At 46.3% G+C, this 27,185-nt stretch overlaps 1 protein-coding gene across 1 annotated transcript in view; it reads right to left on the bottom strand.

Moving 5' to 3' along the window:
• Nucleotides 1–27,185, bottom strand: part of ARHGAP22 (Rho GTPase activating protein 22) — a 271,268-nt gene that overhangs the window by 189,654 nt on the left and 54,429 nt on the right. The window contains exon 3 of the mRNA XM_032797385.2: nt 16,774–16,861. Coding sequence (XP_032653276.1) covers nt 16,774–16,861 — 88 coding nt within the window. The remainder of the gene's footprint in view (nt 1–16,773; nt 16,862–27,185) is intronic.

Below are 27,185 nucleotides of genomic sequence, written 5' to 3'. Positions count from 1 at the left end.
CAGTGGGGCATAAGAGCTGTAGATAATAGAAGGCTCCTGCGGGAATCCCTGGCTTAGGGGAAAAGACCTAGGTCCACATCCACAAAGATGCCCATTGAAATCTGGGCCCTATTTCCTATGCTTTTTTCAGCAGACAGCCAGTAGTGGGGCAGAACAGAGCTGTATTTTCACGGTAAATAATACATTTGCTCCCTCCACCCCAAAAAAAAAAAAAACATCGGGGGGGAGAGGTCATTGAAACTAGTGAATTCAGGCCAAATGCAGCCAATAATTTTTAAGCTGAAAAAAAAAAAAGGGAAAACAAATTAGAAAAGTTGAAATCGCCATTTCAAAAGGGGACCTTTGGACTTTTTGTTTTGAAATGTGTTTCACTTTGAAATTTAGCTATTAAAAATAAAGTGAACACCCCAAAAGAATCTGAAATGAAAATGCCTCTCAAAACTTGTTTTGACCCTAACTGAATGTTTTGTTTGACCTGAAACAAATGTTTCATTTAACTCAAAATAAAATTTGGGTTTTTTTCCTTCCATTTTGGTACCCCCCCAATAAAAAATTAGTTTTGGTTCAAACCAAACCAATTTTTGTCAGATTTTGTGGGCAGGTCCCCAATCTAAAATAATCAATGATTCACTCAGCCCTGGCATAGACTTGCTCCTGCAGAAGGTTCTATGTCAGGGGACATGGACCTTATTTGTATTGTGAGTCCACCTAGAAGAACCAATCGCAGACTAGGACCCCATTGTGCTAGGTGTCGTACAGACACAGTCCCTGCCCAAAGATTTGACAATTTCAGTATAAAACAGGGGAGTATGGGAAACAGCCTAATCATTGTTTTGCAGTCACTGCAGCAAAATAACATTTGGGAATCATTTTGGATTAGGTCTATCTCTAGTAATGGACAGTATGAACAGATGGTCTGTGCCCCAAAGGGCTTGCAGTCTGATGACTAAAAATACTGAACTTATGTTAAATAGTTTTTATTTTGAAAACAAATGGCAGTGGGTAATTAATGCCTGTTGTTAGCCACTAGACAGACTGTTTCCATTGATGTACTAGGAAGTCTATTGGGTGGACTATGTCTCTGGCAGAAACCAAATGTTTGTTCCACCCATAGAAAGCAGCTCAGTCCTCCCTTCTGAACATCCTCTAGGACCTAGAGTAATGGTTGAAGAGCCTGGAGGTCACCTATGAAAACTACTGAGTTTAAAAGTAAGAGATTAATTCATCTGAGCTCAGCTGAAACTGAACAAGATACTGGAGGGAAAATATGCCACAGAAACTCATGGTGTGTCTATAGCCCCCATTACCATGATATCTGAGAGCCTCAATCCTTAATGTGTTTACTCTCACAGCACCCCTGTAAGGTAGAGCATTATCCCCATTATAGAGCTAGGCAACTGAGGCACGGAGCCTATGGGCTTGTCTGCATGGGGAAATTGACCAACCTGACTACAGCTGTATAATTCCAGAATAAGTGTATGCCTGGGGAGTTACATCAGTATAGTGATACCAGAAGACAAGCCCAAATCTAGACTTTTAAAAGTATGCAGGCATTGTTGCACTCAGCATTGCAACAACTCTCTGATTTAGGAGCTTACCTCTCATTTCCGAAAGGAACTTAGGCTCTTCAAGGCCTAAATCCCTTCTGAAAATAATTCAGGCTCCTAAATTGGTAAGGCTTTGCAACACTGAGAACAGCAAGGCTTCTAAATACCTGTTAAAATCTGGGCTTAAGAGATTTACCCAAGGTCCCACAGGAAGTCTGTAGTGAAGCCAGAGTTTGTACCTACGTCTCCCAACTCCTTGGCTAGTGCCTAACCATTGGACCGTCCTCCCCGCCTGGGTGGGAGGTCCAAATGCAGTTAGAGTTGGCCTAACGCTGCTCCAGTTGAAAGCTGTGAGAACTTTACCAATAGAAGCAGTTAGACCACTGTGGAGGAGTACTCCTAAGTGGGAATCGGAAGGGTGCATCACAGGGCAGGGCCAACTGTCATTGGCTGACTTACCAAGAGGGCAGGACCCAGCTCCTAAGGGCATGAGGGGCAGCTGGCTTCAAAAAACAAATCCTTTCACGAGTGCCCCTTGGAATTGCTTGAAGATATGCAAACCGAGCATACATTTAACAGTCTATTTGTCTCTCCTAGAGCGAGGAGCTGGGATTTCCATGCAGAGCAGGGTATCTGGCCTACAGTGGGTGGAGACCATCCTGCCAGGGAATAGGAGGGAACCTCACTGGTCAGAGCAGAGAGGACAAGACACACACAAGGGCGGGACAGCGACACCAAACTACAGACTCCTAAGAAATCAGTGCTCACCGAAATGTGAAGTGGAGGAGGGTCAAAAACATGTTGCAGGCATGTCCCCAACATCAGTTGCTTAGAATTAATGGCAACAGCACACAGAGCCTGTGGCTGCACGCGGAGCCCACCTTTCTTTCCATCAGAGGTTTGATAAAAGCATTAATTTCCCCCCACACACCCCTCAAAGCCAAAATTTCAGGCCTGATCTACTTCACATCTTCCCTGTCAGACAGTAAGGCTCCCTGCTGCACCACTGGAGTTGGTGGGAGTTCAGATCCCTATTTAGGCAGTACCGTTCCATGTGCTTTGGGGCTCAGTGCAGGAATCACTGGGGGAAATCCTCTGGCCTATGTTATGTAGGAGGTCAGACTAGATTATCATAATGATCCTTTCTGGCCTCATAATCTAAGACAGCTGGATATGGCTTTAAGAAAATATCCAGCATAAGAGAAGCTGTGTGAGTGAACTGCATGAGCAGCTTTCTGCTTCCATTGCTCTGCTGCAGCATCTCATAAATTGAGTATTAAAAGAACAAATGGCAAGACAAACATAAGCATTAATATACTGCATCTGAAACATCTGCCCCCTGGAGACACATTGATTTACTCCTCCCACTGTCAAAGAAAACATGCAGCCTCAGCAGGTAGTCTGACCCCAGGACAACTCAAATGCATGAGATCAAGAGGGAAGATGTCACTGAGGACACTGATGGAGATAGTGCAAGTGAAACTACCTGCCATCCCACCTCAATAACGCCAGTAGGCCCTGGCCAATGAGCCCAAACTTCATTATAGCCGTAATACAAGTTATGCCAAACCAGAAATCAGCCTTGTGTTTAACCCATTTAGGGCTGCAAGGCCACATATCAATTACACAGACAGGCCCTGATTCTGCAAACACTTGCATACAAGGGGAGTCCAGCTGTCTTCAGTGAGACTGCTCATCGGAGCATGTATGGGATCAAGGCCTAAGCAATAAACCCACACATAGCTCATTCAGGGATTTTCTTTTCTTTCTACCCACTTAGTAAATGCCAACCCTGAAATTCCCTTTTACTATCACCTACAGTATAGTGTGAGCTATTAGTTTAAACTGCTGCATATAGTCCATTTTATTGCACCATTTTGTATAAGAATACCTAGCTCTTTTCCTCTTTAGATCTCAAAGCACTTTACAAAAGACTGTTTTATTATTCCCACGTGGGGAAACTGATTCACAGAGAGGCAAGGTGACTTGCCCAAAGTTACCCAGTAGGTTAGTGGCAGAGCATACAGAAGTCAAATCTCCCTGGGTCCACTTCAGAGCTCTGTCCATTAAACCCATTTCTATAACACTGATGATACTGAAGAATCCCAAAGCAATGTATAAAACTGACATACCAAACTGCATCAATCAGATCATTCACCCAGCAATTAAATGCAGCTACCTCTGGGGTGAAACACAATGTAATCCCACCACACAACATGCAGTAGCAGGCCAGGAAGTGAAGAACAGTACTGCGTCTGATGGAAATTGGCAGGAAACTTTACAAAGGCAGAATATCTGTACAATTGTTACAAATTGTAATTTGGCCAGGGCACCAGTACCCAAGAAAGCTGCCCTTGCAAAGAATGCTAGAGGGTCTTCAGTGGTCACAAGAGGCTTTGGCCTTTCATCTCATCTTGAAGGCAGCGCCCTCAACAGCAGAGCATGCCCTCACACCTGGCTGGAGCACTGGCTCAGTGGGAAGAAGCTAGGGAGTCTCCATCTATGAAAATTGGGTTGATAATGTGAAGCTAGCTCCAGTTTTAAGTGGCTCTCCCTAATCTAATCCTTATAGGTGAGACTCACATCATCAATGTACAGCTAGCCTGGCTCATTGTTCTGCATCAGCCAAGCAGCTGGGCGCATCTTACAATACACTGTCTATGGGCTGTACATATTTCCAGTTGGTAGACTCTGGGCTTGAGGAATATAAAGTGTTAAGGAAAATCACCTGGGAACAGCTGGCGAATACGGTTTAACAACACTCCAGTAGCAGGAAATTATTTATGAAGCTATTTAGGCTTAATGCTCCTCTCCCAATGGGCCATGTGTTGATTTGTTTGAAGTTGTTAAAACAGCCCTTCCTCCTGAAAGCTGGTGCGTGTGCTAAAAGTCAGCCAGGAAAAGGGGTGTAGCTATCTGAAGAGTAAACCTGCCGGCATGAGACACTGTTAGCCATGGAGCTGGGGCTGAATGCAACCGGAGGCCACATGGCATTTCCTCCCAATGGGAGTCAGGTTGCTGATGCTTCCAGAGGGAGGGCAGTAGGGTTGCCAGGCGTCCGGTTTTTGACCAGAATGCCCAGTTGAAAAGTGACCCTGGTGGCTCCGGTCAGCACTACTGACCGAGCCGCTAAAAATCCAGTTGGCAGCGCAGTGGGGCTAAGGCAGGCTTCTTGCTTGCTCTGTCTCCTTTTGGCTCCTGGAAGCAGTGGAATATCCTCCCTCCAGCTCCTAGACACAAGGGTGGCCAGGGAGCTCCGTGTGCTGCCCCCACCCCAAACGCTGGCCAAAGGGAGCTGTGGGAGGGGTGTCTGCAGGCAGGGGCAGTGTGTGTAACCCTCTGGCCACCCCACCCCACTGCCTAGGAGCCAGAGAGGGGGACATGCCGCTGCTTCCAGGAGCCACCTGAGATAATTGGAGCCTGCATCACTCACTCCCTCCTACCCCCTACAGCCCTGAGCCCCTCCTGCACCCAAGCTTCCTCTCAGAGCCCGCAGCCCCTCCCACACTCCAAATCCCTTGGCCCCAGCTCAAAGCTCCCTCCTGCACCCCCAACCCATCATCCCTGGCTCCACACCAGAACCTGCATCCCCAGCCGGAGTCCTCACCTGCCCCCCCCCCACACTTCAACCCCCTACCCCAGCCCATAGCCCCCTCCCACACTCCAAACGCTCATCCCTGGCTCCACCCCAAAGCCCGCACCCCCCCCAGCTGGAGTCTGCACCCCTTCCTGCACCCCAACCCCCTGTCCCAGTCTGGTGAAAATGAGCAAGTGAGTGAGGGTAGGGGAGAGCGAGTGATGGGGGAGGGGGTATAGAGTGTTTGGTTTTCTGCAATCGGAAAGCTGGCAACCCTAGAGGGAAGCTTTAACTTGATGTCTGGGTTTCACAAGCCCTGCCGTCAGCACATACTGGAGCTGTGGGTCCCAGGCTTGCAAGAGCCTTGCACTGTCACTGCCCCCTTTCCTGGGGGATTTTACACTACCCCTGAGCCCAGGATCATGCCAGCTGGAGCCAGCATAACTTGGGATGGATCAAGCATGCAATATAATTGAACAAAGGCAAAATCAATTTATAATCTGGAATAAAAGGGTTCCTGGGGTCACTGTCCCCTAGTAGCCCAATGCAGATGCAGCCCATGGGCCCTCCATACCCTAGGAAAGGAACCCATAATTGACAAACTATGGCTGCCTCCTGGTTCCCCTCAAAACAGCTTGTCAACATTTAGGGCCCTGGGCATGTTCCAGTTGGAAGAAGAAATTGATGGAGCCTGTCCCCGAGAATGCCTCTCCCCCAGCCCTGGGGTTTTTTGTTATTGTTCGTGGCACACATCCACACATTACCTTAATATTGGTGTTACACAACGAAATTCATTCTGCACATGGAGAGAAAAAATTAGAGGGAACATTGCTCAGGACTCCTGGGTTCTGTTACTGAAATCCAGGGAACAACAGGCGCTCAGATCTATAAATACATCCCATGGATTTTTACAGACAAAGATACCCCGGGAAGGGAGCTCATCTTGTCTATACTGAGTCACTCTTATTATTGATGCTGGATCAAAATCACTTAAATTCATTTCAGTGAAAAGCAAATACAAAGAAAGAATACATGAAATGCCGGACTTTGTTCACAGTCCTAAGTGTGTGGTAGCTCAGTGTGTGTGGGACAGCGCTACTGAAGAACTGTAGTGTATTGATTTGCTTTTGATCAGACATCAGACAATGATTGTGGTTAATAATTTTTCATTATTTTATGGGCACTTAATAAAATATAACTGAAAGTGAGACCTACAGGCCTGGCAGCAAGAAGCAGCACTATCTAGTGCTCAGGATGGGATTGGAACCTGCTTGAGTAAAGTTGCTGAATAGATACTGTAGAGTGGGCCAATGGAGACGATTTCTTGCAGACTACAACTTGGAAAGTGGCAGTTCAGCACAGGAACACAGGCAGGCTCAAGTTGTGTTTAGCTTGCACATAAAAGTACCTGCAATTGACAAAAGCTGAGCAGATCTCAGACATTATTCCCAGGCAAGACATTATCTTAAAAGGGACAGCAGTCCAAGCTGTAAGGCTGTTCTAAAGCATGTGTTCCCAGGCTCAGTATGTGTGAGACTCCTGGCAGAACATCTTTAAAGCTACTGCAATCCTCTTTTCCTGCACACACATCAAGGCGATGGGTCACAGGAGACACATTAGACCTTCACTCGCTATGAGGAGAAAAATCTATCTAGCTTCCCCCAAGACAAAGCTGTTCCTAATGATACAGAAGGGCTGCTATATATCAGCACATGCTCTGAACCATTGGAGGCTTGGGCAGGGGCCAAAACCAAAGCTCAAAAAAGGTCCTGTAACATGCCATGACCCCACTGCAGGCACAGCAGCATTCGAAGCTACTGGCAGCTCTCCCACTCTCCATCCCCAAAATGTGAATGCAGAGCACCAGGACACGGAAGCAAGGAAAGAAGGCACCTGCTGGCTCTCAGTTCCTGCTGGAGCATAGGATCAGCCTCTCACCTTGGTTTATTGGTTCATAGGGTGAAGGAGGCTGCCCCACCCCAAACTCCTTATGCCCCAACATAGCTGAGAATCCAGGGAGCAATTCCCATTGTGACACACTCTTGCTGATACTCATTGGCATCCCCTGCAGTTCTGCCTGGTCACACACAGATTGCTGGGGTGGACACCTTACCTCTGGGCACCATACAGCTGAAACAAGAGTGCAAGCTACAAGTGGATTTTAAGAAATTCCCTAAGGGTCACAACCTCAGAATTATTATCTGCACTGCCATAGGACATAGAGCCATGCTGAGATCAGACCCCTGTAGTGCTGGGCTCTCTAAAGACACACACAAAATCTGGTCTCTGCTCTAAAGAGCTTAGGGTCTTAATATAGAAGAAGACAAAGGGTGGAAAGAAGGGATGAAATGTACAGGAAGAGTGAGAGTGAGAAATGGGTGGCAAGCAGCCTATTGCTTCCACACTGTGATTGGTTAGGAAGACAGGAGGGGTTGAGTTAACATGAACAAGAGTGTTAACCTGCCCTTGGCCCCCTTCTGGATGGATACGAGTCTGTGGTAAATGGGCCCAAATCCTGGATCCCACATACTTCCAAGCCCCTTGGGTCCAGTGGTCACTGCTCCTAGTTCTGGTTCTCTCAGGTCTTCTCCCATGCTCACTCCATGTTTGCCCCTGTTCTTAGGCAATGGGAGCCTACAGTTTGGCCACCTTAGGAACCAATGCCACAGCCCTGTAGAATGACCAGTCACTTACGCATGTTCTGCAGAGTCCACTTGGCTGTGGAAGCTCTGGTTTCTCATTTAACCTTTTCAGGAACAATATGGCAGGCGAGCAAGGAATCCAGGCTCAATAAAGGAATTTCTTAACCACAGCCACTTTTCTATAAAAGCACTAGGGAATTACAGATCTTTTAAAAATAAAGTCCTGATGGCAACCTCTCAGCCTGATCTCAGTCTTTCTGTAAGTCAGCGTCCTTAGGCGAGTCAGAGTCTCTTCTGCTTTCCCTGCCTCCAGCAACTCCTGCTTACATGTGGCAGTAGAAAAGCCCCTGGCTTAGATCTGTCTGTCCCATTTCTGCCCACGTGCTGTTGCAGGGGAACTGGAGCTTTTTATGTAGGAAGCTCATGGTTCTTGGGGATGGACCCGTAGCTGAGACAGAATCAGAGTTGAACCCCCTTTATGGCTTTCACTAAAGATCTTCTTTGAGGTGTCCCCCATTCCTCAGAGTACTCACTGTCCAGTGGACACAGAACTTGTCAGAATGAGGCTGGTTTTTTTCCAAACACACCCTGGATGGTTTAATTGAGCATGGAGGTTACAGTGTAAAACGGAAGGTTACCATCAAAATGGAGTTTGCAATTTAACACAAGCACCCCCCAGTCTATCACCCAAGATAGTGGAAAAGAGGAACATTTGGAGAGATGAAGAGAATGGAGGGAAGGTGGGAGGTAGAGGATAGGGGCTGGCCATGGAGTGACAGAGAGGTAGGGTGTGAAGGGCAGAGCAAACAGCCAATTAGCAGATGGCATATGTCCTGCAAACTGAAGAAGGCAGAGTCTGATGACATCAATTGTTGTCAGGGGTTTATGAAAACTGCTCTAGCCAGGGGGCAGCAGGGGAAGTGTCTCTGCTTTTGGGAAGACATTTGGACTTGGTGCCCCAGGGGGGTGTCCCTTCCTCTTTGATCTGATCTGGGGTGCACTCACTCTGCTGGTCACACTGCTGTCTCCAGTCTCATTTCATGCAGATCAAAAGGTCAAGATCATAACATACTAAGTGAGAACACTGGCCAGTGTTGCTGAGCTTTAGTCTGGGGGTTCCTTCCAGCCCAGGGTGATAAATATGCTCCCAGGGGGCCATGCATAAAATCACAGAATATCAGGGTTGGAAGGGACCTCAGGAGGTCATCTAGTCCAACCTACTGCTCAAAGCAGGACCAAGCCCCAGGCAGATTTTTGCCCCAGCTCTCTAAATGGCCCTCTCAATGATTGAGCTCACAACCCTGGATTTAGCAGGCCAATGCTCAAACCACTGAGCTATCCCTGTCCCCACATACATACAACCCCTCGAAATGCCCTGCTTCACCCTGCTCCACTGGGAGCCCCTTACACTGCCCAGAAGAATCAATCCCATGCACCCTGAGTGCGGAACAGAATACTCTGCCTGGAGAAGCACATTAAAGCCATGGCACGTCTACACTTCGTGTCTATAGGCTGTGCAAACCAGCCATGCGGGAGGGTGGGTGAGCAGAAATGGGTATCAGGCCCTCAAGACGAACTGATAATAACTGGAACTGCCATAAATCAGGCTGAGCAGAGCACAGGGCTTTGAGCACTAAAATATTCTTCTGACCTGCCAACCACAGGGAGGGCATTGTGGGACTGATCTTGCAAACACGAGTGCTCAGAAGTAATCCTTACTGGGATATCTCCATTGAAGCCAGTGTGGCCTGTGACATACATAGAGACCTGGTATGAGTGTGTGTGAGATCAGGCTAACAATTTAGAGTAAGGCTGATTATGCGTCCCCTAGTTTTACTGCTTCCTGTTTGGAACCATAAAAAAAGCCCAGTTTCACACAAACTCATGCCCATAAAAGCAGAGACAGTTGTCAACACTGGGCTTCTGGAGTTAATTGAACTCCAGGCCGCAATTCTGATTTCCTGCTGTAATTAGAACATTGAATTATTTTTGAATGGAGGCATGAAATAATTTTTCCCCTCTAATTATTTTAATTAAAGCCTAATGAGGCAGGGACTGGAGAAGAAAGGATGAGATGGCTTTGTGTGTCTTGTTCTGCTGGGCCACGCATGGCTTTGTGATTTCAGGTTTGTTGGTAATGTTCATCGTGCCGTGACAAAAGAAAAGCTATAGTGTCTCCCAACCTGTGGCCTGATAGCCTTTAGTCATACGCACCAGCCCTCACTCACTGAAGGCACAAAAGTCTGTCCATGCTGCTGCACTGCACGCTGAACTCCTGGAGGCAATGTGGCAGACACAGATGGAAGCCCTCCTGGGCAGCATTTGCAACACCCTGCATAGAGAGGGGGCAGCATCCTTGCTGCTCTGCCTGGCCCGTTCACCCTGTTCCTTCCGTTTGTGGGCATACAGTGCATGCGGGAACAGGGTCTCTTGTGGCTCTGAGCAAGGTCTGGATAGGACCCAAATCGGGTTCCACCCTGCTCACTGCACAAGATTTGGCCAGAACCTGGCCCTCAAATAAAGTGACTTCAGTAGAGCTACTCACTTGAGTAATGGCTTTTAATAAGAATAATCTTATATATCTGCTGTGAAAGTCATGCCACAAAACATGGAATTTAATTTGAGCAAATCACAATAATTCCATGGCTACATTTTCTTTTTAAAGGGGTTGCCAAAGTCCTTGTGGTTTTGAAGATAACCTTCCAAACATGTGGCAAGTATAACTGACTTACTGATGTCTGTCTGAGTCTGCAGGCAGCCTGAAACAACAGCTCTAAAGGACAGGTATGAACGGCTCCATTCACCTCAAAGGGCTGTTAACTCTGTTGCCACTGAGTTTCAATGTAAATAGCAATGTTATTAACTATCACATTAGCAGAAAGGCCTGGCCAGTGTATTGATTCATCATGGTTGGATGCAGCGGGGGATATTGGGGTGGGAGGTAGCGTAGTGGTTGGTTACCATTAAGGGCTGTTCAGAGGCCTGAGGTACTTTTGCCTCACCTCCCCACAGCCAAGCACCTCAACTGCTTCCTCAGCCCCATTCTTATATGCCTTCCTTGGTCCCAATAGTTCCTTACCCTCCACCCTAGGACAAACTCTTAGGTAAGCATTGCCAACACAGAGATCTCTGCCCAACTGAAAATGGAACATTTGGGGACAGCTTAAAATCAGTTGAACTTACCAGGGAAATCAATATCGTAAGGGACACTGGGGAGACACTATCATTCAGATTCCATTGTTAGTGCTGACTGTGCCTGATTCTGCAGAGGAACTTCCAGCCTGTGTCAGACTGCTACAGAAATCATGAGGCCTGGTAGCTGAGCTTAGAGCCAGCTTGCCACAGGTCATTAAAGTATCATTTCCTGCCAGATCAGAGGCTGGGAGCAGTCGTTATTCTAGCTAAGCTGCCCCTGATCTCTGGAGAGACCAGGCCTTACATTTCTAAGTGTATTCCTCTATTACAGGGGCAGACAACATATGGCACGCGTGCCAAAGGTGGCACACGAGCTGATTTTCAGTGGCACTCACACTGCCTGGGTCCTGGTCACCGGTCTGGGGGGGACTCTGCATTTTAATTTAATTTTGAGTGAAGCTTTTTAAACATTTTTAAAACTTTATTTACTTTACATACAACAATAGTTTAGTTATATATTATAGACTTATAGAAAGAGACATTCTAAAAATGTTAAAATGTATTACTGGCACGCAAAACCTTAAATTAGAGTGAATAAATGAAGACTCAGCACACCACATCCGAAAGGTTGCCGACCCCTCCTCTATTAGATACTCTCAGCATTGCTTACAGCAATTTACCATCCTTATGTGCTCTTGTAACCCAGGCTAACACTGTGGCTTTATTTCCCACCACTCCCTAGATTTAAGGCAGCTACTGCCTCCACGGTTTAAATCTGTTACTGCCTCCATGCTAACAGAGCTGGTCCTTCACCTCCAGCAGTAGGAGTTTACTCTTTTAGATCCAGAGATCCAGGATTCGGTCCTAAGTTCCCTGTAAGCTGCATGGCCATGCAGTAGCCTATTAAGTGCTCCACAGGTGCTCAGGGAACTCTCCTGGCCAGGACCAGCCAGGGCCGAGGGAGAGGTGCCTCTCCCCCAGCCCCAACTCAGCCCCAGACCAGACCTGCCATGGCCGGGGGAGGGGCCACAGCCCCTATGCCTCAGCCCCAGCCCCAGAGCTGCCAAGGCAGGGAGAGGCGCCTTTCCCTCCAAGCCCAAGTGCTGCTGTGGGAAGAGAGAGCTGGGGTGAGTCCTCTCTCCCTACTGTAGCCCCGGGGCAGCCTTCACCCCAAACCCCGCACTCCTGCCCCCTCCCCAGAGTCCACATCCCCAGCTGGAGCCCTCACCCCCCCCCAACTCTCTGCCCCAGTCCTGAGCCCCCTCCCACACTCCGAACCCCTCAGGCCCACCCTCACCACATGAATTTTGTTATGTGCACCAGTGGTTGGAGCAGTGGCAGTTGGGCCTAGTAGTCAATGTGGTGGCGGTCAGCCCAGGATGTGGAGCTAGAGGTCAGATCCAGAATCAAGAGCAGAGTCTAAACAAGGCAAGCATAGGACTGGGAGCTGGGCTGGAGCAGGCTGAGGCTGGTGGAGTCTGTCACCACCATCAGACAGGGGACAGTCCCAAGGGCAGACTGAACAGGTGCTATGGCTTCTGTGACGCTTATACGCCTGACTTCCAGTCACCAGACCAGCTCTTGGCTTGTGGATTGACTGAGCCTCGCACAGGAATGACTCACCCACTGCAAGTAACTTAATCAGGCTCTAGTTCAGGGATTCCTCATGCAGCCAGTCTTCTGCCTGCCAGGGAGTGGGTCATGGAGCCACACTCCCAGCTCTCTAACTCTCCTTTGGCTGGAGAGTAGCTTCACAGCCTCTCTCATGTCCCTAGTTAACCCTCCCCCCAGCCACATTATACAGCTTGGAGAGAGACTCAATGAAACATGAATAATACTAAGCGCCCATCATTAGCTCTTGTTACTCAGCAGAAAATCAATACAGGCTCTGTTACAATACGGGACATGCTGTTACTACCAGCCCTGTGTTTTGAGGACACCGCTACAGCAGCCTGTGGCATAGAAAAGCTGATAAAGGCCGAGCAGCAGTTCTGGGAACCAGGCTACCACAGCCCTGGCTATTAATCACACAGTTCTTTGCAGGTGGCTTGTGCCAGAAAGACTTTATGAAGCCTCAGCGTTTCCCTGTGGGCCAGGTAAGACAAAGCTTCCATCCTTCCGCTGTACCAGACACTGGGTTTCTGCAGATGTCTGGTGGCAGCAATATTATCATTAACGATAACATACTTTGCTCTTGGATTTCTTTCTTTAAAAAATTCTCCCCTCCAGTCACATGCACAATAAAAAACATTAACACACACAGATTGCCTTTGTTATCCCAAGATTCCAAACTCCACTATGAAGAGTGAGTATTATTATCCTTGCAAGTGTATAATCCCCATCTTACAATAGGGAAACTGAGTCACAGGGTGAAGTTCCCTCGGTCACACAGCTTAACTGGGTCAGAGCTGGGGACTGAACCCAGGTGCCCTGACACTAACACCTAGACTTTAGCCATACGATCATCCATCCTTCCTCTCCTAGGCTACGTCTACACTACCCGCCGTATCGGCAGGTTACAATCGATTGCTCGGGGATCGATATATTGCGTCTAGATGAGACACGATATATCGATCCCCGAGCGCGCTTATATCGATTCCGGAACTCCACCAACCCCAACGGAGTTCCGGAATCGACAGAGGAAGCCGCAGACATCGATCCCGCGCAGTGAGGACGGGTGAGTAATCCGATCTTAGATATTCGACTTCAGCTACAACGTAGCTGAAGTTGCGTATCTCAGATCGATTTTTCCCCGTAGTGTAGACCAGCCCCTATCCAGCATTCATTAAAGAGCAGTGCATGGCCGGCAGATAACTGCCCACAACCAAAGCCATTTCAAATAGCACACACAAAACAATGACATCTCAGGCCAAACACAGCCTGGGGCAGGTGTGGTGGAAGTACGATATGGACAGCTCCAGGCCACATCCACCAATGACATAAGCGCCAAGTGACATTCTGCGGATGTGCATTAGCTAAATATCGACTTTTAAATAGCCTCATCACTGTGCTGTCTGAGCAGCTCACAAATATTAATGGCCATAGTCTCACAGCACTCCACTAGGTAGGGAAGCTTTATACAAATTTTCCACAAGCTGAGCGGAGGTACAGAAAAGTTAAGCGATCCACCCAACATGTCTTTAGTAACAGCAGGTCCCAACCTAGTGCCTTAAACACAAGGCCACTCTTCGCCTGTGCGCAGGCTAACAAGCTTCCCGCCCAACAGCAGTCTTTCTCCCAAAAGATCCCAAATCACTTTGCAAGCTAGCCACACGGATTGCCATAGGAAATGCAGCCACTTTTAGGCTGAAATGTGACAGCTCTTTAATAGGGCACAGTAACACCATCTAACAGTTCAGGCAGGAAGTGAAAAAATAACCTCTAAATCCAGTTGAATTTGCAGGACAAATGGAGAACTACCAAAAGCTGAAATTCAGCCAGGACAACAGGGTTAATACCGATTGCTACTCTGATAAAGATGCAGTGAGATCTTTAATCATGAAGCTTTGCTTTTATGGCTCATGTGAAGGGCACATCCCAGGCAATACAAGGATAAAAGGTTTAGAAAAATCTGGCCTGAGAAGAAAAGTTAAAAAGACTGGGCATGTTTAGCCTGGAGAAAAGACAACTGAAGGGGGACCTGAGAACAGTCTTCAAATATGCTAAGGGTTGTTGTGAAGAGGATAGTGATCAATCGTTCTCCATGCCCACTGAAGATGGGACAAGAAGTAATAAGCATAATCTGCAGTGAGGGAGAATTAAGGTAGATATTAGAAAAAAAGTATCAGAGGGGTAGCCGTGTTAGTCTGGATCTATAAAAGCAGCAGAGAATCCTGTGGCACCTTATAGACTAACAGACGTTTTGGAGCGTGAGCTTTTGTGGGTGAATACCCACTTCATCAGACGTATTCACCCACGAAAACTCACGCTCCAAAACGTCTGTTAGTCTATAAGGTGCTACAGGATTCTCTGCTGCTTTTATTAGAAAAAAACTTTCTAACTATGAGGAAAGGTAAGCATTGGATTAGGCTTCCAAGGGAGGCTGTGAAATTCCAATCACTGGAGGTTAAGAACAGATTAGACAACCCTGTCAGGGAGAGCCTGATCTAGGTTTACTTGGTTCTGCCTTTGTGCAGCAGGGCAGGGTTAGATGACCTTGTGAGGGTCTTTCCAGTCCTATGTTCTCTGAGTGTATGATAGCACCATGCTGGGGAACTAGCTTAGAGGAAGGAATGCCAGGTACTAATTGCTACCTCACTTCCTGGAGGTCTCCCAGCTCCCACGCAAATAACGACCCAGCCCCCACCCACATTTGGGGTGTGGCAATACAGCCGGTGCAGTGCGGTACAGCCTGCCTGATGTGTCACTCACATGAGTATTTATCACAGACAGTGGTGAGGGAGCAGAAAGTGTCCTGCTCTCCCAGGAAACTTCTAGTGAGAGTCAACTAGAATGCTGTCACGGTGGCGTATTCCGATGGCCTGGCTACCACAGTAACTGAAGGCTTTTCAGTATCATCTGTCTCCCATACTCTGCCTGTTACTGTGACAAGAGGAGTTTAGATAGAACATGGGCCGTGGAAGTCTTGTTGGATTAGATAGCAGGAGCAAGACTCCCGACATACTATTAAAAGCACATCTGCTTCCAATGCTAATGCACAACTGCTTGGACAAATGTACTCTGCCTTGGGAGAGACAGTCCATTTAGATGTAATTGTATTAGGCTGGAGTTTGTTGAGATATGATAGCACCAGCAGCACCGCTGGGAAACAGAACACCAAGGAAGGAGACAGCTAATCCATGCTGGGGAGATGGACAATGTGAATGGCAAAGCAAGCAACCCACCAGCACACGTGAACCACTGCTAGAGAGTGCACCAACAACCTCAGACATCATTCCTTTCAGGAGCTCATTCATAAATCCTTCCACGTACTAGCTCCAGCCAACCTTAAGGGCTCATCTATCTCCCTTCTCTCTCCTCTTGCAGTGACCTCAGTTTCACTGCTATTGGTGCAAGAGTTTGCTCCTCTGTAGCTCCTGCCATCTGCAACAGCATTCCTGAAAGTTCTCAACTGAACTTCAAATTTCAGCAGAAGGCATCCTTGTTCTCTCTTGCCTGTGTCTCTAAATTGCTCTCCCCTCTTCCTTACATCCATCTCTGTAACTGCATTGCTGAGCTCTGGAAAGCCTTTTGGGATAGAGGCCATATAACAGATGTGAGACAAAATAAATCTGTAAAAGGGAAGATTCTCTCTTCCAGAAGATACAAAAATGCACAGGATTTCCAGCTGCAGGTAGCATACAGGGCACAGGGGACAAATGTCAGTTACATACTGCCCCTGGAGACACCTGTGAGAGGACTTTACAAGGACTCGACCTGGATAACAGAATGACTGACAATAACCCTTAACCCAGAGCCTTAAGGCTATGATTTTCAAATGGTCCCTTTGAACATCCCAGTCTAAATGACTATGAACTACTTATGGGTCCTTCTTCCAAAATTCACCTACAAGTTAAAAAATACTGTGTACTAGAATCAGATAAAAACTTTGTAAATTATTTATTTTCATGGGATCAGTGCAAACTTTCAAAAGCCAAGATCTTCCTTCCAACAGCCTGGTAAATCTGTGACAGAGCAGAAGGTGTCCCTAAATATACCTAGAGCTATCAAATCAGTTCTATGGTAAGTGATTATGTGACAGATAAGACTAGGTCTGACCTGCTCTACAACAGAGCCAGATGGTTGGATACTGTGCACATAGCATCAGACCTCTCAGAACAGAAGTGTGCCTGGCTGGCCAGTTACTGTGTTAAAAATGGCGGTTGTGAGCAGGACCATGTCAGGTATGAAGGAAAAGGAAATGCTGGCCTACCTGGGGCAATTTCAAAGAGGTGTTTCCCTGGTTCCTCAGGCTGAGGGGTCAGCTCGCTCACCTGATTGCCTTGCAGTGGAATGAAACCCTGTAATGGACACAGAAATACCAGTGAAGAGGGAAAGGCCTTAAGGAAAGCAGGGAAGGGATGAGAACACAGAACATGGTTTTGCAGATTTAGACCCCTCTCTTTTCCACCCCACCCTTTTCTTTCTGGTTTGTCCCTCTTTCTCTAAGTCTGCCTGTCTAACACTTGCCTCCTCTGTCCTTTCCCACAGTCTGACCACTGTTGATGCAAGAGTCTTCTCCTCTCCCTCAGCTGATATTTCTTACTGAGACCCAGCATGTTCAGTGCTCTACAATCAGAGAAGGAGACACTTGCCACTCCAAGGACCTCTATTTCTGACATCAGCACTACCTCTGCCATTGGGAACAGCCTTCCTGTATCTCCCTGTCTGCTGATGCCATCTATTATTAGTCTAGTCTGAAAACATCTGTTCTCCTTAATTTCTCTCATTCTGATTGCGGTCTGAAAGCCAAACTTCTCATTCGCAGGTGGCTAAGGTTACGCACCAATATTCATATTTAGGTACCCAATAAGTGGCCTGATTTTCAGAGGTGCTGCACACCCAATAGCTCTCACTGGCTCCCACGCTGCAGAGGGAGGCATTTGAAGTAGATCAGCTGATCCAAACTCCCTTGGACTATGGAGGAATTTGAATCCTTGTTCAAACTCCTTTCTCTAGTTTCAAAAATCCCAGGCTGTATCTCGAGAAAGAGCTGAGCCACTCCATTTGCTTCCATGTCCAAATGCCCCCAGAGTTTATGGCTGTCTGCAGCTGGGGGCACTGATGGTGCAATGCTATATTTGGATTTGCCAGAAAGGCCCTTAGAGTGATGTCACAGCCATCCACCATCTCCCAGTGGTGCACAGCTTGGCCTCCCATTACCCTGGAGAGGAAAGTCTCTCCCCTTATTATGGTCCGGGAGAGGAAGCAGCACTTCCCTTTGAAGTCCTGTTATGGGACACCAGAGGGAGATGGCTAAAAAGTTCCCAGTTCAGGTTCTTAGGAATCTATATGAAGTGAAGAGGGGAATGGGTGGCCAGAGGAGCTGGCAGACAAGAAAGGGAGTGAAGGGCAGATGGGCCACATGGATGTCCTGTCCCCAATGAGCCCACCTGCCTTTGCAGGAAGCTGTGTGTGGCCCAGTGACAATTTTTTCCACTACAACATCCAGATTCCAAACAAGAACGCTGAGCAGCACAATGTTCACCCTGCAGTCATCATTTATATTCATGCACACAGTTATCGGCTTTCAAATCATTTTAACAATAGACAAACCCGAGAGACAATGGAGCATGTATAATATACAATGCTGGTAATCAAAATCAATCCCAATTAGATTCTCCATCTGCTTCCAAGTTTGTGTTATTCAAGTAACACAATTCTGGTATTTGATGGGGATGAGAGAACCCAGAATTTCGATTAAAAGAATAAAACTTGCCATGTGACCTTTGCATTCTTCCTTGGGTAGCTGGGAAGACAGTAAATTAATTTTTTCATTTATGTTATTGCATAATTTTTTCTCTAGTGTTGCCTCTTGGAATAATGTCTTTTGTACAGTTGCTTTCTTTGGAGAAATTACTGTAATAAACCAAGGAGCCAGCTGGTATTAAATGTAAATGAATTAAGCTTTTACTCTTTTCTTCAAGTGTATAATGTTGAAATTACCAGACATAAATTACCGAAGCAGCAATTCTTTAGATGGAAAATATTGTCGGCTGGTAAATAAGCTTGAATTCATCAAGCCTCATGATGCAATGAGTTGGGACTCACTTTGATACAGCCCACTTCATTAAAATTACCTGCTGCTCTGAATGGATGGATCAGCCTGTTGCTATAAAGGGGGCAGGGGCGGCTCCAGGCCCCAGCACACCAAGCGCATGCTTGGGGCGGCAAGCTGCGGGGGACGCTCTGCTGGCGCCGCAAGGACGGTAGGCAGGCTGCCCTCGGCTGCTTGCCTGCGGAGGGTCCGCTGGTCCCGCGGCTTCAGCGGACCTCCTGCAGGCATGCCTGCTTGGGGCGGCAAAATGCCTAGAGCTGCCCTTCTGAGGGGGCTGTGACCGTGTACCCCATAAGGCTTTAGGGGGTAGGGCTGCTTATAAATGTATGTATGATATAACTGGAATAGAGTTTTGCTACATATGCCATGTAACATATCTATGTAAAGGTTGTGTTCATCCTAGTTACATGCAGGTGCCATTTGTGTGTTCAAAGTTATGAACATTGGCTGTATAATTGCTTGATTCCTAAGAAGCCTTACTTGGAACATTTGGTCACTTCTTGGGAAAGGAATGTGCTCAGTCAAGAAGCATTTAACAGATAAAAGAGCTTGGAAGACTCCAATCCACATAAGAAGTCTACCTGAGGACATTCAAGGTAGCATGTGGGTATTGACTGCTGCTGGCAAGTCCTGAGTCATGCATGGGCATGTGACTTGCCCATGTGATTCCAAATCTCCATTTTGTGACTGGATTCTACACAGGGTGAGGAGGGGGTCTCGACCACAAGAAAGAGTCTATTTAAACCCCTGGGAGACCCCTCTATTTTGTCTTCAGCTGGCTAAAGAAGGTTCCTGAGTAACCAGATCACACATCCCTTCAAAGCTTGTAATGCCTTTCCCCCACACCCATTTATCTACCAAATCTCTCATTTCATTGGCATAAGCCACATTACTTAATCTAGATCCCCTCTTAAGACTTCTGAATTTAACCCTGTAGGTTTCAGGTGTAACCTGAAACTGTTTCAAAACCAGTTCCTTAAATTTACCATAGTTTGAAGCATCATCAATAAGCATCTTCTTGAATATGTCCACAGCTCTGCCAGTCAATTTTGCTATCAATGTGGTCATCTTCTGATCTTCAGGGATGGCATGGAGGGTGCACAGTCTCTCAAAGATGATGAAATACTCGGCGATTTCGGATTTATTTGGGTTTAGACCCCACTAGGAGTTGGGCATCTGGGTGCTAAAGACAAGCACACTTCTGTGAGCTGTTTTCAGGTAAACCTGCAGCTTTGGGGCAGCTAATTCAGACTCTGAGTCTTTGTTGAAGTAGACAAGAGTGTCTGGCTCGGCAAGACAGGGTGCTGAAGTCCTGAGCTGGCAGGGAAAACAGGGATAGAAGTAGTCTTGGCACATCTGTTGGCAGCTTCCAGGGGGGTTTCTGTGATCCAACCTGTCACAGTGGCATAGTCGAGCAGGGTCTGTGCACAGCTGATTGCTTTGAGGCACTAGTAGTGATTTTAGGTGAGTTTTAGGTGTGGTGGCTGGAGAACAGACAAAGTGGTTGCTGGTTTGTTATTTTCTGTTTGCTTATTTCGGGAAAGGGAAGTAGGGACAGAAGAGGAGGCAAAATAAATAAGATTGAAGGTCAGAAGAAGCTAAAACTGCACTAGTTGCAAATCATCCAGAAAAGCTGAACACTGGGCACTGTGAAAGTCTGTTAACTAAGCATCCCCTGAGCTGAATGCATCTCAGTTTCAGTGAACTCCAGAGGGGTGTGACCCAGCACAAGAAAGCAGGAAAATGACTACTAGTGACATCGCTAATACACTAAAGCTGACCAAACTGGAAGCAAAAGAGAAAGAAAACAAACATAAGAGATGACTAGAACTAAGACAATTAGATATTAGTGTTTTGGAGGCAGAAAATGCAAGGGAAGAAGCTGCCCACAAGAGGGCTACGGAGGCCCAGAGGGAAGCCCAGAAACGTGAACTGGCTATTATGGAGCTGAGGACACAAAACCCTCCACCTGCTGGCTCCACTTCCCTAAAAATCCATAAATGGGAGCTACTATATCCACAATATAATGAGTCCAGCGAAATCGCCGAGTATTTCATCATCTTTGAGAGACTGTGCACCCTCCATGCCATCCCTGAAGATCAGAAGATGACCACATTGATAGCAAAATTGACTGGCAGAGCTGTGGACATATTCAAGAAGATGCTTATTGATGATGCTTCAAACTATGGTAAATTTAAGGAACTGGTTTTGAAACAGTTTCAGGTTACACCTGAAACCTACAGGGTTAAATTCAGAAGTCTTAAGAGGGGATCTAGATTAAGTAATGTGGCTTATGCCAATGAAATGAGAGATTTGGTAGATAAATGGGTGTGGGGGAAAGGCATTACAAGCTTTGAAGGGATGTGTGATCTGGTTACTCAGGAACCTTCTTTAGCCAGCTGAAGACAAAATAGAGGGGTCTCCCAGGGGTTTAAATAGACTCTTTCTTGTGGTCGAGACCCCCTCCTCACCCTGTGTAGAATCCAGTCACAAAATGGAGATTTGGAATCACATGGGCAAGTCACATGCCCATGCATGACTCAGGACTTGCCAGCAGCAGTCAATACCCACATGCTACCTTGAATGTCCTCAGGTAGACTTCTTATGTGGATTGGAGTCTTCCAAGCTCTTTTTTCTGTTAAATGCTTCTTGACTGAGCACATTCCTTTCCCAAGAAGTGACCAAATGTTCCAAGTAAGGCTTCTTAGGAATCAAGCAATTATACAGCCAATGTTCATAACTTTGAACACACAAATGGCACCTGCATGTAACTAGGATGAACACAACCTTTACATAGATATGTTACATGGCATATGTAGCAAAACTCTATTCCAGTTATATCATACATACATTTATAAGCAGTCCTACCCCCTAAAGCCTTATAGGGTACACTGTCACACCTTTCACCTGAAGTTACTACCAGAGACTTGGATACTGTCCATAGTGGAGGCAGCACCTGTAAAATTCCTGTTTGTCTTTGATCACGCTCCTTTCCAGGACCTTGAAACCATGCAATGTCATTCCTAGGGGTTCTAGCCTGTTTTGGGGTTCCTGGTCCCCGGATGCCGGAAAACAGGTTGGGGTATAGTATTGCTAACAGAATGCAGGCAGCAATATCTGTTAAAGTGGAGGTGTCTTCGCATTTAGCCACCAATGCCATGAGGTGGTGTGCCTCAGTTTCCTCTTCTACACAGCAGCATGGGCCTGTTATGCTTTTGCTTCTTTTTACAGGTATGGGCTGAAAAGTAACATGCTAGTGGGGCTGTGTCGTCACCATCCCTAGCATGTACAACAGCTTCTTCCACAAGTCTGGTATGTCCCACATCTTTAAAGGGTTTACCACCAGTATGAATTCTTTTGTTTTATCCCATAGGTGAATTAGCAAAAGACACAAGGTTAACAGCAAATCTATGGTGGACAGGCTTCGTTCACTCAGTTTGACTTGTTTAGTGCCTATTGCATTTCCCCAGTTCTCTGTGCCCTCTGGTAGACACATTGGGTCTTTGGCGAGGAAGGGGTGTACTACAACCCTGCCTGTGCCGACGCCGCGAGGTCGGCAGGCAGGCTGCCCTTGGCAGCTTGCCTGCGGAGGGTCCACTGGTCCCGCGGCTTCGGAGGACCTCCCACAGGCACGCCTGCTTGGGGCGGCAAAATGCCTAGAGCCACCCCTCTGAGGGGGCAAACAGGCATCTCACTAAAACCTGGTAGGGAATGGAGAGTCGGGTCCACTCCTAACAAAGTGGTGGGGGACGCAGCCCCCTTATCAGAGTGGAGTTGTTTGGCCAACTCTTGTAGTGGCATCCACGGACTCTGGAGGGAGCTTTATTCAGCTCCTCTTAATGAGGGGGATTAATGTCAATTGAGAATGGTGACACTCAGGTCACTCAGGAAATACCCACTCCAGAGTTTGATACTCCATTCCAGTGAATTACATGTTACAATCACTCTAGAGTTTATAAGGCTACAGTCCAGTGAACTAATAACCCACTCCAGAGTTTATGAGACTCCTCAACTAAGGAACAGACAATAACAAATTCTAAAAAACCCACCAACCCTATGTTGCTGCATCATTAAGGTTAAAATCACAAAAAGTTGGGAAATGCAGAAGTTAGTTTCAACAGCAAAATTACCTTGGTTACACTGCACATAATACCTAGCTCTTATATAGCACTTTTTCATTCATACATCTCAAAGTACTTTACAGCAGACTATCATTATCCCCATTTTACAAATGGGGAAACTGAGACAAAGTGACTTGCCCAACGTCACCCAGAAGGCCAGTGGCAGAGCAAAGTCTTCTGAGTTCCAGTAGTCTATCCACTAGGCAACACTGCCTCATCTGTGTTGTAAATTTAATGAAACACACTATTGCTGTTTGTCTGCAGAGAGTAAGAGGAATACTATACCAGAAGAAGAGGAAGTGAAATAATATTACCCAGCCTGGTAAGAGTTTCTGCTGGGACTTTCACTTTTGCAACGCCTGCCTTTTTGTCTTAATGCATTCATGTCATTTTCTCAATTTAATTTCCCTGGATTTTCAAAGAATTCCCCCCCCCCCCCCCGTACTTAATATAATTACAACAGATGAGTATGCCTTTTTTTAAAAAAAAATTGTTCAATTCTTTATGGTAAATTTGATGTGGCTCTGAAAAATTTGCATTTGAAAGAGAAAGGAAGGATGGATTTGAGTCACAAAGCCAACTGCTGGCACACAGTGTTTGAAATCGGAGTGCTAAGAGAGCTGGCCAAGCTACGGGAGGGACTTGGACCATCTACTGCTGGATGGCTCACTCATGGCTCCTGTGGCAGAACAGCTGTGAGGAGGCAGCTGATGAAGACTTTGGGGTACATGGGAGTAGCCCATCTGAAACACTGGAAAGGTGGGCAGAGCTCACCAGAAACTAAAGGCCCACCCCCCCGCAGGCAAGTGGGGGGCCACAGGATAGGAATCAACTGACCACATGGAACAGGAAGAAAACAGGAGCAGGAGTGAGGGTTAAAACCGGGGAACCAAATGGGGATACTGAGCAGAGAACCTCAGGCAACACACATTGCTTCACAAAGGAGTCTGACTCTGCCCAGAGGAACTCTGCCTCAAAGCAGACAACTAGGAAATGAAAATAGGTCCCTGGAGCTTGCAGGTTTTTAAGTTAACTTCAGCTAAGATGTCACATCTAGCAAGAATGCAAGGAACCTATAGGCCTGAACCTTTAAGTTATTAGCGTAAGCAGTAAAGACTATAAGCCATAGCATATAGTCACTGCTGGGAAATTTACATAAGTCACAAGATGGCGTAAGATATTTTGCTCATTTTGCAATATGCAGTTTTGTTGAGATCTTGCATAAAAAGCTGATATGTAACTGCAAGAAGTCAGTTGATACTAGTTTTGGGGTATTTTGGGATAGGAACATCAGCAGGTGTACAATTGCAAGATTGCAATAGTAACCAACGTATATGCTAATAAGTCTGGGATAATTACTATACCAAGCTGTAGGACAAGAACAGCCCAACATTATTAGGATGAGGACGTTAGTTATGGGCAAAGGATGCAGAACACGCTTATGAAAAATTATGGCAGTCTTCAGACCCGGTAATAGGCCCAATCACAATCTAGGGAAACAAGACCTTGACCACTAGACTCACATGGCATGACAGAGACAGGAGAGAACCCCTGTAAGCCACCACCTGTCTTCTATCTCTAGGTGAGTATGATATGACAAAGGATGTCAAATGAATATTGCACTACTGCTATATTCTTGTTTGAATTGGAACCTTTGTGTTTTTGCTAAACCTTTGTGTTAAAATATTGAAAACTCAGCATTTCTTTAAGGATGAGTGATGCCATCATGCATGTTGGGGTTCCCAATCAGTCAGTAATTCTAATTTTACTGGTGCTAGAACCTATCAAACCTCAGAGGTCTAATCAGTTTGCTAATTAGGGATTTAAAATAATCAATATAGCCAATAAATGAGGCAAGACCCCTCAGTCACAGAAAGCCTCCCTGTGAAGCTTCCTCCTCCTGGACTGGAGGGGATTGATGAGGAAGTCTCACACCAATGTGGAACATGATATCAAGCTGATGGTCCTGAAGACTGAGATCCTCTATTTATCCACATCTAGTGGAAAGGCCAATCTTCCCAGTGCTGCCCTGTCAAAGAGCCTCATTGCTGAGCTAGAGGGACCACTATTAAGGGTGAGAAGAGAGTTCAGTTTCCATGGCCCATTCTTTCTTTGGCCTCTTGTTTTTGACGTGCATCAAGGAAGCTAGTTAGATAAAACAAGACAAATACAGATGGGTTACAACAACTCCCTTGGCTTCAGTTGAGTTTTACCTGCTTACACCAGGATTGGATTTTAAGCTAGCCAAAAATATCTTACACAAAAGGTTTTTCCATCGAAAAAAGGCAAAAAATGGTTTTTGATGAAGATTTGTGGTTTTGTTGAAAACCCAAAGATTTTTTATTTTAAACCCAAATTTGTCTGAGCTTTTGGTTTATCATCAAAAACTTGAAATTTTTCACATGTAAATGAAATAATTTCCCAGACAGATCTACTGAATTTGGCCCAGTATTTTGGCTCTCCTAGACGGAGAACCCATTCTGTTCTAGGATTTGCACATTATTTACAGTATGCCAGGTTTAGCCCAGGAGGAAATTATTTTGATGAAATTAAGATAATGAATATACTGCTACCAAGATCTTTGGACTGAGATTCCACATTTTCCCAAAGCTCAGGTGTGTTCTGGTCCAGGTAATCTCAGATTTTGGCTTGACGTTCTATTTTATTTTTTGTTCATTCTAACATAATATCTATGACTCTCACATTACATCCAATTCTTGCCTGCCATAAGGCACATGGACTTCCAAAGCTGCTGGCAATGATGGGGAAAGGATAAGGAAATTACAAAGGGAAGCAAAAGAGCAAGGGAAAGGAAGTATTAGCCAATGGGTGTTTCAGAATTGCTTTCCAGCCCCTCTCCCGACTCAGCAAAGCATTTAAACAATGCTTAACTCCCACTGATTTCAATAAAGATCATTAGAGTTTCCTATTTTGGGACTTAGTGCATTCCCCTTCCAGGATAAACAAAGAGCAGTGATCTGGCTGGAGGATGAGGCCATAGAAAATGACAGATCACCGTGGAACCAGAATGGGTAAAGGGGGCACTAAACTGGAAGAGTGTCCGCAACCCTACACCTGAACGTGCTCTGAAGGTGAGAAGGTTGTCTACAGAGACATTTTGGTGGGGAATCAATGAGGGTCTCTTTTGCCCAGTCTGTCCTTTTTCAGGCAGTTTGGAAATCAATATGGCCAAATCAGATCTATTCCAGGCAAAGTCCATATGACACTGGCCTTTCAGCATTAGCTGTTTAACTGCTGATAATTTTAGAGAATGGAATGGGGGAGAGGGAAGACTTGGACAACTAGAGCAGGGCGGGTCAAACATTTTCCATCAGCATTGATTTTTGAGGGAAAATTGGGTGTGTCTAAACAATGTTTTTCATAAAAAGTGTCTTTCTGCAGAAAATTTAGATTTTTCATCGACAACCCAAATGCCTGAAAACCGGAATATTTCAGACAAAATGTGGATATAGTTTGCTGTGGCACATCATGGGAGTTGTAGAGTGGTTTCCTCCTCCCCGTTCTCAACTATGGGTTGGGCTTAACAGTCAGGTTAAATCTCCCATAATGCACCATAGCCAGAGAGACTAGTGCATCATGGGAGATGCAGTCTGACCAGGGAGCCTATCCTATAGGGGACAATGGGGCCTTGAGGCACCTGAACCACATCTCCAAATCAAGATGTTTTTGTTTTCATTTTTTCACTGAAAATTCCAACGTTTCAGTGAAACTTTTTGATTAAAATGAGTTTCCTCGCATGGTCTTTAACATTTTCTGTGGCAAAAAGCCCATTTTTCAACCAGCTCCACTGCAGAGGGAAGAATGGTGGAGAGAAACAAAGACAAGGAGGAGAAGGAAAGACAGAGAAAGGGAGGGTGGAGAAGGAAAAGAAATACAGGGTGGTGAGAAAACATGGCAAGAGAGTGATGTTGAACAGGACTATAAGGTATTGAATAACTAGAAGGCCACGTATTAATGACAGACCATATTTTACCCTTGATCTTTGTCCCAGCTTCCAACTGATGTCAGCAGGAGACCGGCAGTGGATCAAGGGTGACAAGTCTTCAGTTCATCCCCCAGCCCATAAAAGGTACAAGACACAAGCTTGTCAAGTATCAGAGGGGTAGCCGTGTTAGTCTGGATCTGTAAAAGCAGCAGAGAATCCTGTGGCACCTTATAGACTAACAGACGTTTTGGAGCGTGAGCTTTCGTGGGGATACCTGTGATACAGCATAGGCCAGAGGCCAGCATGAAGGTGTCTAGCAGGGCCTTATCCCTGCCAAGGGAGGAAGGGTTTTGCTTTAGATTAACTAGAACCAGCTGGTGGCCAGTTAAGAGCACCTGACTCACAGTTAGGATCCTGACTTCAGTCATGGGATTATAAACCCCTGCTTTCATGAGACAGGGGGGTAGTGAGGAGCAAAGGTGGATATTGGAAGCGACGTG

The sequence above is a fragment of the Chelonoidis abingdonii genome, chromosome 16, assembly GCF_003597395.2.
Source record: "Chelonoidis abingdonii isolate Lonesome George chromosome 16, CheloAbing_2.0, whole genome shotgun sequence".
In the NCBI taxonomy this organism is placed as follows: domain Eukaryota; kingdom Metazoa; phylum Chordata; order Testudines; family Testudinidae; genus Chelonoidis; species Chelonoidis abingdonii.
The sequence above is the reverse complement of the archived record's forward strand: the minus strand, read 5'-3'. Positions and strand labels throughout refer to the sequence as shown.